This window comes from Ascaphus truei, chromosome 1 (genome assembly GCF_040206685.1).
Source record: "Ascaphus truei isolate aAscTru1 chromosome 1, aAscTru1.hap1, whole genome shotgun sequence".
Taxonomy (NCBI): Eukaryota; Metazoa; Chordata; class Amphibia; order Anura; family Ascaphidae; genus Ascaphus; species Ascaphus truei.
This window is the reverse complement of record NC_134483.1, coordinates 85,905,379-85,918,765: the sequence shown is the minus strand read 5'-3', so window position 1 is coordinate 85,918,765 and position 13,387 is coordinate 85,905,379. Positions and strand designations below refer to the sequence as shown.

Sequence of the window (13,387 nt, the reverse complement as noted above, 5' to 3'; positions counted from 1 at the left end):
AGTTTTGCATTCTTGGGGGAGTTACTGGGGAACCACCACACATAAACATCAATTGAAATCAATGAGTTTCAGTGCAATATTGGCCTAAACAGCACTATTGCAGTTTAATGAATAACACCCCTTGGGCCATTAACACAGACTACAAGAAAGTTACGTTCTTCTAAACCTCATATCTATCAAAATAAAAAAAACTTATGATGAATTTCTCAGTTAACTAAAAGAAATCTGTACCCTATGCACACTCTACCAAACAAAAATCAAAACAATCCCACATTTAAAGCGTCTGTGAACAATATGAATCCAAGAGACACACAGGCAAATCATTTTAAAACGTCTCAAATAAGAGATGAGACCCAATATATTGGAGGTTATTAAAGCAGCAATCCGGCCTTTTTACTAAAAAAAAAAAAGTTTTTTTTTTTTTTTTTTTTTAATAGGATTCAAAATAAAGGGGCCCCCAGAGATAACCAGCACTTTTTTCAGCTGCATTGGACCCCATTATTTTCAGCTCTATGGAGGCTCACATTCCAGAGATGCATACCAGTGAAGTTACTCGTGTAAAAGCAGTGGGTTTAAATAGCCGTCCACAAAGATGTTAGATTTCTTTTACCTAGCAACGGCCATTTTATTTCCCCTTGAGGAGGTATCCACACTGGTAAATGTACCATTCCGTATTTCGGAAACTGGTGAATATCCAAAGCTTAAAATAGTGCTGCTCAGCTCAGGCAAACCCCCCTGATCCCTTGTTTTAATCCTGTTTTTTTTTTTTTTTTAATCAATAAAAAAAAAAACGAGCAGCAAAGATTCCCGCTTTAAAAACCACAGTCTTGCATATCTTATTAGAAAAATGGATTCCGGTTTTGCATCATGAATCTGTGTCATAACAACATTAAAAAAAATGTTATTCATTTTGAATACACATGTCATCATGGGAACGTGAGATAATGAAAACAAAAACAATACTAATTCAACAATTTAAGTCAGTGGAAGAATGAATCATAAAGCAGTTATAGACCATCAAAAGAACAACCCGACTTTAATGATCAACATTAAGACAGATAATCTCTCCTATGAAGTGCAGAATTAACTGCATGCACATTTACTGAAAGGAAAGTGTACACACACACACCCAGACACACACACACACACACACACACACACACACACACACAGACACACACGATGATCATCAAGAATATGTGCACATTTAACATAACACTTTAGGTCAGAGGTGGACAACTCCAATCCTAAAGGGCCACCAACAGGTCAGGTTTCAGGATATCCCTGCATCAGCACAGGTGGCTCAATCAGAAAACCTGAAAACCTGACCTGTTGGTGGCCCTTGAGGACTGGAGTTGGCCACCTCTGCTTTAGGCAATATGTCAGTCACATTGTTACTTGCCCAGTGACTACTGATTGCCATGAATGATATGGCCACCAACACACCACCATAAGGTATTGAGGCACAAACCACAGAATACAGGTAGGCCCATCAAGTGTCTTACTTCATATTGCCTTTTATTAACCAAAGACCACCACTGTTTAGATTCACAAGAGTTGATTTTATTATTTTTTTTAATAAAGGCTTACACTAGGAGTGCATCCTGTGATTAGCAGCAAAAAAGGTTACATGGTTTTTAAGGAACAACTGCTGCTTTAATAAAAGGTGTAATCCCTTCCGAAAAGTTAGAGAGAAAAAGACCCCGTTTTTCTACTTTTTATGCACCGGTCTCTTCTATTTATTTATTTCTCCTGGGAAATAACTATTGTATGCACTAAGGGGTTTATTCACTATCTGAAAGTGTGTCTGATGAGACCGTTTTCAGGCAAAATTCCCCAGTGACTTCAATGGGGAATTCTGGCTGAAAATAGCCTGATCGGCCGCTGTGGCTCACCTAGAATAAGCCCCTCCATCTTTAAATAGAAAAATTCTGATGTACGTAGGATACACTAACCTTTTTATTTTGCTTTTAACTACATCTCTTAAAATACTGTAACAGCAGATTTACTATACTAAACATATTTCAACGTTTATATGAAAAGGATATTAACAAACTATGTATGTTCCATGCAAGGATCGCCTCTTTAAGAACCATTGCAGGATTACAATATTTATCCATAACAATTAAACAGCTAAAAGGGAAATACATACATACATCATAATACTTACGGTAATGTTGTCAAGGAGCTTGGCCATAGGTTTAATGATGTCAATGTAGAGAGTTGGCTGGGTTTGAAGAAGTTTTTTAATGACAACCACACTTTCCGCAACTACCCCTTCTGAAATGATAGAAGCATAAATAAAATATTAGGGAACTATGACCATCATTCAGAGTATCTGCATCGAAACAAGTTCTTGTTTATTTTTAGTTTTTTTAGTCACTGCACTTGAGTCTGCTAGGATGCTCTGTTAAAAGCAGATCTCCTCAATCACAGTATAAGAAAATATTACAATCACTACATACTTGCCGCATGCATTATGGTTTCTTGTTATTCTGGAAAGAAATGCGGACGTATTTTCTTACTTTGAATTCTAAAGGCAGGGTGAATCTGTCAATGTATGAGTTGTGGTCTTGGATTTGATAAGGTAATTTTACAATTATCAATGTCTAAATCTGGGGGGGGGAAATATACAGAGGGGGGAGGGGAGGAGGGAGAGAGGGAGAGAGAGAATCTATACAGAGAGGAGATATGGGTTGCGCTTCTGTGGGGTAACAGAGTATAATAATCTCAATTGATATATTAGAAATTCAAATCCATGAAGTAATAAAATGAAGTCATGTAATTTTCTGGTGTCTCTGCAGCTTCTTTATAGAGGGAACCTCTGTCACCTCAGACAGATGGCTTAAGTAATGTTTTAATAATAAGCGCAAAGGCAAGTTACACTAATGAAATTAAAATACTTTTAATGTCAATCAAAAATAGAAAAATGTGTGTATAAAATGAAATTAAACACTTTGTCCCCTTATTTCAGTAGCTTATCCGACTGCTGTCCTAGTCTGTAACTGCCCTCCGCTTGGGCTCTATAAATGCCCAGATGTAGCAGCAGGGGGGCTCTTCCTCCACTTTGCAGTGTTTGTGTCCTCAATAGCTGCAGTCCTTTGGTAGATAGAATAAAGAGCACAATGAAAGCGGTGTGGCACCCAGCTGTGCAGAAGGTGTCGGCCTTCCTCTGTACGCGTTGAAGTCTGACGACATCACTATGATTGGATGTCGGAACTCAGTTTCCCTGCATGCACTCTGGATGAACCGTGTTCTCTGTAGCTTTTCACAGTGTGTCTACGCGTTTCACAGACTTATTCCGCTTCGTCCAGAGATTGTTTTCAGTAAGTGATTCCATCAACTTGAACAGTTTCAAGTTATCCCTTTCAGGGCTAAATAATTTGATATGTCTAATAAAAAGAGCATTTGTTTGAATGTTCAATAAACAACTTATAGTTGTGCTCCTGAGATCTTGACAGTTTGTGCTTTGGAAGATCTAGTACAACATATGAAACCAATGACTTAATCTTCTACCGTGTCTGTAAAATGATACTTGCTTCTCTCTCAAGTTAAAAAGCAAGACAATAGGCTCCGAGGGGTTAGAGCCATTTTATTTTTGTAAAGCCATACAGTGTCAAGATGACTTGAAACAAGGACATTTGGCAACACAGAAAGGCTAATCTCTTAGTCACTCCCTGTAATAAGTCAAATTTACTGGGTGATGGCAAGCAAAGGCGGGTAATGCTCTATACACGTCATTTGGGATATTTAGTCGGTACTTCATAACTAATGCAACTCCCATGCAGATTACAAACATCCTCAAAGTATTATCCTGTCTAGCAGTTTTACATCTCAAATACACTATGAACAATGTTAATGAAATGTTAAATACAATATAAATAGCCAGGTGAATCATTAGCTATTTGTCATTTTTGGAAACTGATGTTACGCCATTATATTATTTGCACAAATACCTCTTTCCATAGTACTGCATAGATGCAGCAAGCAGCCACAAATAAATCAGTGACAAAAGGGCAATGGAAAGTTTAGGTAAATACAGTTTCTCTTTCAATGGCTGCAATACCTTTTTACTTGGCTGTAGAGCAAGAGTGGAAAAAAGAGAGGTAAAAGTTATTATATTTAAAAGCTACCTGTTATGTCTGATTCGTATTTGATCTATATCCTAATAAATACAAGTCATCAGTCCGAAATATCTATTTATCGTATTAATTCACCTTGTGGAGGGGATGAACAAGGTGCGTAAATTACCTCAGAAAACTGACATCTAAAAACATATATGTCTCTTATTCAAATGTTTCTCAGAGCAAAGTAGAATATAAACCTTGCCCGCGTGTGAAAGCGGTAAGTAATAAGCTATAGCATTTTATGCAAGAAAGATCATGGGGGCAGATTTCAAAACACATACTTAAAAAAACAAAAAAAGTCTTCCATGTATCAAATAAATCATTGGGAAAAAAAACTTAAACATGTACAATGTAATGTAATTGCATCAGTAGATGCTTTTTTGTTATCACATATTTTAATAAAGACTATTCCTGTATTTTTAAGGCTGCGCTTACAGTGCCGGCGACAGCGACGCGACGTCGTGGCAAAAAAAAAAAAATTAATTGCCGCCGTCGCGTGCGCTTATAGTAAGTGCGACTGCGTGGACACGATCGCTGGAAGTCATCTCAATTTCATTTTTCCAGCGACCGCAGCCTGACGTCACCGGCACTATAAGCGCAGCCTAATGAACGCGTGTGCTCCAAAAAAGTCAAAAAGTAAACGAGTGGCTTTTTTGGCAAATATATATTTTGAGAAGTACGCTTCCTGGTTTGATAAAGAAAACCCTCCCTGATATTTAGAACAGTCACACGTACTGTATGTAAAACAAATCATTTGGAAATGAAAAAAATGATTTGATATATATTGTATTTGTATAGTGCCTCCTTTTCCTCAATCATAAGCAAAAGAGAAGGAAGAGTCTGGTATTGGGGCAGCGTAAAGGTAGCAATACAGGGAAAACATTAAAACAAAAAATATATATATTTTGATTATCAGAATTAAAGTGCTTTCTGTAGTCATTTAAATCAAGTTTGTTTCCGTAAATACATACAGGATGGCGCAGGAACGCAGTATACCGATTTTTTACTTTTCTTTTACAGGGCTCTATAAAGGTATAAGAGCAGTATCCATATTAACTGCACCCTTACCACAATAATATTTATTTTAGTGGGCTCTTAATTCCCCACACGTCTAATTTGTTGTTACTTAATTTCAATAAGTACAACAAGCTCTAGTGCTATAAAAAATAAAGAGAGGACAGAGAGAGCATTGATGGGTTAGGGCAGTCTCCTTTTATACCGATAATAATGAACAACTCAAACCAACCAAAAACAGAGCAGCAGAAGATAAAATACTCTCTGATCCACCTTTCCTCGTTACCGAACTGACAAAAATAAATGTGGTTCCTGCATCAGGGGGGTTATGTACATGTAACATTATTTGCTTCTCAGTTATCATGATTTAGGAATAATAGCTATCTTTATTGTTCTAAACATTTTAGCTAGTAACTATGCAAACACAAAGACATAGATGTGTTGTACTTTGTTGCGCTGATATCTGCTCTACATTTTTTGCTTCCAATTGTGTTAGACTAAAGTCAGTTGAGATTGAGCCGAATGCTGAGATTTGTTATAAAAAAAAAAAAACAAAAAAAAAAAACACTGCTACTGTATGCTGTTGAAAACAAAATAACTATTGCCTGGATGTACAATATTAAATAAATGTTTTACTTTAAATACAATTTTACTTTTCAACTGCAAGATTAATGCAGGGGATATTTTCCAACAGATCATCATTTGCCTGCTTTCAGCACCCTCTGCAGGCTGCTTTAAACAAATGAATACTACAAATATTGTCCACATTGCCTTTATCTAGAGCAGGGGCGCGCAAACTTATTTTGCTGCGCCCCCTCCTCCCTCCCCCCCGCCTTGCTCCCTCCCCTTACTTCACGCAGCATCAAATGACGCTGTGGGGTCGTGTGACGTCACGTGACCTGCGGCGTCACTTGACAGTGCGTTGCCATGGCCACGCGTCACAAGCCGGCTGAACCTCGGGTAAGTAGAGGTTGCATACGCCTCGCGCAGTCCCCTGGCATTTCATTTAACGCAAAAAAATACAAAATGGCACAGTGTTTGTTTTTTGTACATGCCATGGTAATGGTGAAATTCTTGACGTGCGAGAAATGAACAATGTCACAATGCAGTTTAACTTACCATCTCTGTTTGAAAGTAAGCACACAAGTCCATTCAGACAGGTGTCAGTCACAGCTGAGATATTGGTTGCACATCTCCCTATTGCTTGAATTGTGGCTGCAGCAAAAGCTTTGTCCTGGCTTTTCACATAGGTCTAAAAACAAAAAGGTGTATGCATGTCATAACAGTACTTAAGATTGAATATATGCATCCATGTATAGTTATAAACTAGGGCTAGGCAAGAACAAGAAAAAAACCTACAATTAAGAAAAAAACCTACAATTAAGAAATTATGTATGTCTTCATTTATATAGCGCCAACCACATACATAGAGCTTCCCAGCAGTAATACACAAGACATAATAATGTAACACAAAGGGAATAAGTGCTTCATACATAAAAGTAACATTAGGAAAAGATGTCCCTGCCCCGAAGAGCTTACAATCGAAGTAGTAAGTAGAAAGAATGTACAGAGACAGAAGGAGGGTGTTCTGGTAAGTGCGTCTGCAATGGGCCACGGTCGATGTATGAAATGTATAGTATCAGCCATAGATCTATACATATGCTTGGTTAAAGAGGTGTGTTTCAGGATGTGTCTTACAGGTGGAGAGAGGAGGCTAGTTTGCAATAATTTGGAAGTTATTACGATAAAGAGCTACTGCGATATATACACAATAAAATTAAAGATTTTTTTTTATCCATAACATTAAAAAAATTTGAAGATGAACTATTAACATTTATTACAAATTGTGTTTTTAAAATTTAAATTTGAAATACTCTAATAAAACACCCTCACTCCCTGAACATCTGAGATGGGGTGGGGAAGGGATGAAGAGGACACACAAGGCAATGTGATCTTCTGGGTAAAGGAATCCTCAAAGAGAACAACAGGACACATCCAAAGGGGACCAGTAGGTGGAGCTCTCTCACGGCCAATTGATCGCATCACAATAATAAACTATACTGCCTTATCGGCTTATGGTCACTTCATTTTTATTTTCCTGGTATTACCATCATACTGGATTACTGTCCAGCATTTTCACATACGATGGGTAAACCCCCTCTAATATTTTAAAATAAATTTTACATATTAGGTGTAAACATTTTTCTCCTCACCTCTTTCTTGGGAAATGATCATGGCATAACGTATAACAACGGTTAATTTATACACTGTTAGACTTCTTAAAGAAAATGGAACAAAAGCATTTTAAAGTAGAATCACACTGGCTGAAATTTTGATTTGGTTTATTGCTCTTCTGTTCATTAACATATAGCAGGAAATTTCTACCCCACAGTATAGCCTTTATATTTTTATGCCTAAAAGGTACAAAGTCGACACAAATTCAAATTTTTTCCTAAATACATTGTATGAAAGCATAGCCCATCGCAAGTACAAACCCAAGCTTCATCCAAAAGCAAAAAAATCTCACTCTACTGATTCATAAATGATTGTACTTAATAGCAGCAACCCCAGGTTTTGTGGTTATTTAAAAATATATATTATTCTGACTTTGAAAACAAGAAAAAACAGCGCACCACACATATGGTGAAGTATGTTATAAATAAATTATATTATAAAAGATAATAATTCTGCGTACATCAAATAAGATATTACAAGCAATTCCATGTATTAGGTCATGGGTTAACAGACACCAGGATATATCAGGAACAGTCTCAGTTCTGCACCCTCTGATGGTCTCAATCAATGGCTTCTGGGACGCGTGGTTCTCTCTCCGGTAGGTGGCTGCTCCAAGCGTAGCACTATCAGTCCTCCTTGACGAACCCGTCCCCTCTGTCGCCCTACTCCAGGAGTTATGAACTCAGATGGTGAAAAAAGTCCAGAGTCTCTGGATAGGAATTGGTCTCCCTTTTAGGCACCGAATGTGTGGAGTATAGTCTCTGGAGACAATGCTGGTCAGAATCGTATACAAGAACTCTATAATTGTCACATATATTGCGATCAGCTAGCCAGAGTAAGGCGTACCAGTAAACCCTTCAGGCTCGTGTAATAGCGCACTGCTAGCCGTCAACTGCTCAGTGTGTATACCGCAGACGGCCACGAAGTGACGGACAGGAACGGGAACAGAATTAGCCCGTGTTCAGCAGCACGCTGTAATGTAGCCTAGGGGGTTACCTGATGCGTTCGTTAATGACGTAATACTACACGTTTCGTAGCGTTAAGCTACTTCTTCAGGGATGAATGTGAATTGAGAAGGACCGGAGAATATCTCCAGTAACCGCCTCTGATTAGTTGCGTGAGAATTCACTTACAGCCAATTGCAACCCTAGGCTGCAGCATAGTGCACCTGGTTGCATATAACAACATGAGTGATTTTTAAGATTGGTTGCGTGAACCCTCACCAGCAAATCTTGAGCCTGCAGACATATAATTAACAATTAAACAACTACAAAATCAATTTAACTATTAGAGAACAATATTTAACACATCAATAAAAAGTATATATAAAATATAAACAATACCAAATATAAGACGCACTAGTGAGTGGAATTCTGTAATATAACAGAAGAGATTAGCACAATATAAGAACAGTACTAAGCCAAAAGGCCCATTATTAATCTATAATTCCAAGGCACATATGGATCAAAATAGCACGAAGGTTATGTACCTTAGTCAATTGAAAGACAAAGCATAGAAAGCTCGATCATGTGTAGGGAATACCACAAGTCCCTTGGACACAAGTCTTCAGTCAATAAAGACACCAGACATCGACTTTCTCATTTAACCCTTTAGGGACCAAAGTGTCTAATTTCTGTATCCAGAATGTCTCTTGAATAGAGAGATCCTTGACTATCGCCACCCCTTCTATTCCTTACAACATGTTTAATTGCTTTAAAAGTTAGCAGAGACTGGTCATTAGCATGATGTGTTGCAAAGTGCCTACTTAGACTGTTTCATGTAGGCATTTTTAATATTTCTAACATGCTCCTGTATTCAGACCTTCAAACAACGTTTCGTGCGGCCCACATATTGTAGACCGCACGAACACTATGAGGTACACTACATGAGTAGTGATACAGTTTATAAATTCTATGACATCAAAACTTGTATCCCTGCGCCTAGATTTGAAAGTTTTCCTCTCTAGATGGAGAACTTGCAAATGGAGCAGTTACCACATGGGAATTTACCAACAACTTTATTAGTTAACCATATTGTACTAGGGACTTTAACCAATTCCCTACCAATATCACTTGGAGTCAGCGTATCCTTTAGGTTCCTAGCTTTTCTATATATAAAGCTAGGGACCTGAGTAACATGACCATTAAGTATAGGGTCATTACAGAGGATCCCCCAATGTTTCCTAATTACTCCTTCGATCTTCCTAGTCATAGAATTATAATTAGTGATACAGGAAACATCTGCTTTTTTACTCAACTCCCGTTTTTTTCTTTTCTCTTGGTTCAAGCATACAAACCCTGTCCATTTTAAGGATTTGAATCAGTTAGTGTTAGGACCTGCGATATTATGGTCATGCCCCGAAAGTGGCTCGCAGGCTTATACGCTTTGGCCAAAGGGTTAACTAAATGACCCATTTTTCAAGAGATATATAGGTATTTTACTGTGTATTTTTGTCACATTGGATGTTGCTCTGGACTTCTTTGTTTCTTGTTTTTTTACAATTAGCCACGCCTAGTAGCACTCCTTTTGACACATATACAGCTCAACCCCGTTATAACGCGATCCGTTACAACGCGAATCCGCTTATAACACGATGCAAGCGTGGCTCCCAATTTTAGTATTTATGAATACTTTACAACACGATTATTGGTATCTTAAATACTTTATTGTACAATACATACAATTGTGCATTATTTATAATGCGATTCGCTTATAACGCAATGTGATTCTTTGGACCCGAAGCACAGCGTTATAAGGGGGTTGAGCTGTATATATTTTGTGGTAATTTGGGGGGTTTCTGAGAGCTTGCTGGGTATCTGTATGTTTGTTTAAATAATTAGGCAGATCTTCAGGGATGTGTTTGGGAGGCGCCACCCTATATAAAGATCAGAAACTTTGTGTTTGGTCTTCACTACGTAGCGGTGTGGAAACACATCATGCCCGATCAAATAAAATCTCTGAGGGCCTCAGAAAAGCCGCTACTTATGCTCATTTCTAAAAAAGGGTTACAGAACCATTTCTAAGGATTTGGGGCTCCATCAATCCACTGTCAGACAGATAGTCTATAGATGGAGAAAGTTCAAGACCATAATCGCTCTACACAGGAATGGTTGTCCTACCAAAATCTCTCCAAGAACAAACTGGCAAATCATCCAGGAACTGTGAAAAGGAAGGATCCAGCGCTCCACGGATTTGCAAAAGTATCAAATTTATTGCGCCATACACAACGACCGTTTCGACCTTAGTAGGTCCTTTTCACTTGAGCGCTGGATCCTTCCTTTTCACAGTTCAAGCTTGCTATTTGTGACAGGTATGTATCCCTTTGAACCAGCAGCACCGGTAATACTGTTTTGTTTATTTGACTAATGGTGTGCAGCATATCACTGTTCATTGAAATCATCCAGGAAGTCACAAAGAACCCCAGAATAACACCCAAGGATTTACAGTTTAAACGGTCTGTTTGAAGTTCGCCAAAGAGCACATAGATGATCCACAAGACTTCAGGAACAATTTTCTCTGGACAGACAATTCAAAGCTAGAACTTTTTGGCCTCAATGAGAAACGTTATGTTTGGTGAAAACCAAACACTGCATTCGAACAGAAGAGCCTCATCTCAACCGTCAAACATGGTGGTGAGAGTGTGAGTGTTTGGGGCTGCTGTGATACCTCAGTACCTGGAAGGCTCGCTATCAGTGACACAGCCATGAATTTTGCATTGTATCAGAAGATTCTAGAGGAGAATGTCAAGTCATCCGTCTGTTAGCTGAAGTGAAAGCAGGTCATTCAGCAAAACAATGATCCTAAACATACCAGCAGATCTACAAAAGAATGGCTGTAGAAAAAATAATTCCACGTTTTAGAATGGCCTAGTCAAAGTCTAAGTCTAAAACCCATTGAAATGTTGTGGCAGGACCTGAAGCGAGCTGTCCATGCAAGGAAGCCCTGAAATGTTACTGAGCTGAAGCAGTTCTGTAGAGAGGAATGGGCCAAAATACCTCAAAACGGATGTGAGACACTGACCAGCAGTTACAGGAAACGCTTAGTTGAAGTCATTGATGCTGAAGGGGCTGCCACCTGGTGCTGAATCTAAAGGGTCACATACTTTTTCACACATGAATATTGAAAGAAGAATCATGTTATTGTGTCATTTGTTTGGTCTGGTTATCTTTATCCATTATTAGGCCTTAGATTAAGATCTAACAACATTTATGGGTTGAAATATGTGAAAATCCTAAGGAGTACACAAACTCTCACCACTGTAAATGTTTTTTGTAATGTATTTTCATTGAAAAAAGATAGACAAGGACAGAGAACAATTTTTTAATCTGTTTCAAGGGGTCATGTGATGAAGCACTTTACCGAAAGAGCAACAGATGCCGGGAGAAGGCCCCAGTAGACGTAGCAGTGCAAATACAGTAATATACGGTTACCCCTTATGGGATCACAATCTCTTAATTTGTCACTGGGACAGGTTTCTCTGTTTAAGTTTTTGCTGGTACAGAATATTGGTGAGGTGTTATGTTGCCTTATTCAAGGTGTTAGTGATCCCTATTAACTGATGCATTTATTTCTATTGTGCATCCATATTTACCTGACGTCACACTGGTTATTGTGTATTATACGTTTTTATTTTTTCATCGGGAGTAGTGTGTGGAAGGTTGAAGGTTAGTGCCATAGACCCTTCAGGTCTGTGGGAACGGACCAGAAGGGGCTCACGCCCTGAAACATTGCACCACTTATTTTGCTTCACACCTCCTTTCCTTTTTTGTTCTCCTTCTCCCCCCCCCCCCCATTTTTTCCTTCCCCTCTGCCCTCCCCCTTTCACATTTTAGTCACTCTTGTGTATATACACTTGTTCCTCCATTGTGTTACATCATTTATCTGCAATCAATTTTTGACAGGGTCACTACAAACATTTTGTCACAGCTTGTTGTCTTCACTACAGGGCATCCTGTGGTGTTTGTTTTTTCCAATACAGATATTTTTGGCCTACACCCATGGTTTCCATTTTTCTTATTTTAGATTGCTGTAACCCTGTAGGGTGTTCTATAAATATGTTGTGTTAAGGGTCCCACCATTGTTCACGTTGCACCTACAGTACTCTACATTTTCATTCAGTTCATTATACCTAGAGTGCTGCCTATACCGAATACACTTCTGGACAACCAAGGGTTCCCATGTGTGTATTCTACAAATTATAATATTCTAGAAGTATCAAATACATTTCTTAAAGATTGGATACTGAAATGTAGGAAACAATACCTTTCTGTAGGGAGTAGCGGGGAAGAGGATTAATTGACTCTTAACCACCCAAAATTGCTGGGTTTTTATTTTTCTATAAAGAAGCATACAAACCTGAAATTCCCGAAGCAGGGTTGATATGTTGGCTTCATTTGCCAAATTCGTCAGGATTTCAAGCTGTAAAATATAATGATTGATTTTATGTGACATAATATAATCAGGGTCCTTCATTTATGGTTTATATGGTCTTATTTTTGCCAGGAATTTATCAGTGTTTATTAAACCAAACTGGTTAAAATTGGTGCAAAAAAAATTGCAAGAATTAAGCAAAAAATATATATATATATAGTTATACAAGACGGATTTGTATACATTGAAACCCTTCTCAGTCTTATTTATTCGTATTTTGTTTCCCAATTGCTCATTGCAAAAACAAGGAACAAGCGTAAATTGGAATAGCTTATTGATGTAGAACAAATAACACCTTCCACCCTTCACAGTTCCTGTTGTAAATTCAAACAAAGAAGAATGTTTAAACTTAATTTATAAAAAAAAAGTTTTTTAATTGAAAAATAAAACTATTATTTATTTAACTACTAAATATATCACTTGATTCAACCTGATCCTACATGGTATTGTCCCTTCACAAATTGATCCTGTGAAATGATGTTCATGTATAGCTTTCAAAATTCAGAGATAGTACATATATACTCCTCTCTATGTCATGAGGTCACAGATCAACTGAACCTTAAACATGCTTTCCGCTCGAC

General features: G+C 38.0%; 1 protein-coding gene across 8 annotated transcripts in view; it reads right to left on the bottom strand.

The window, feature by feature from the left end:
• Window positions 1–13,387, bottom strand: part of AP3B1 (adaptor related protein complex 3 subunit beta 1) — a 285,331-nt gene that overhangs the window by 189,094 nt on the left and 82,850 nt on the right. For all 8 annotated transcript variants that reach the window (XR_012799929.1, XM_075591004.1, XM_075591033.1 and 5 more), the window contains 3 exons: window positions 12,732–12,794; window positions 6,261–6,393; window positions 2,171–2,280 (listed from right to left, as the gene is read on the bottom strand). Coding sequence is in view for 7 of the 8 variants with exons in the window: in XM_075591004.1 (XP_075447119.1) it covers window positions 2,171–2,280; window positions 6,261–6,393; window positions 12,732–12,794 (306 nt within the window). In the remaining variant the exon portion in view is untranslated. The remainder of the gene's footprint in view (window positions 1–2,170; window positions 2,281–6,260; window positions 6,394–12,731; window positions 12,795–13,387) is intronic.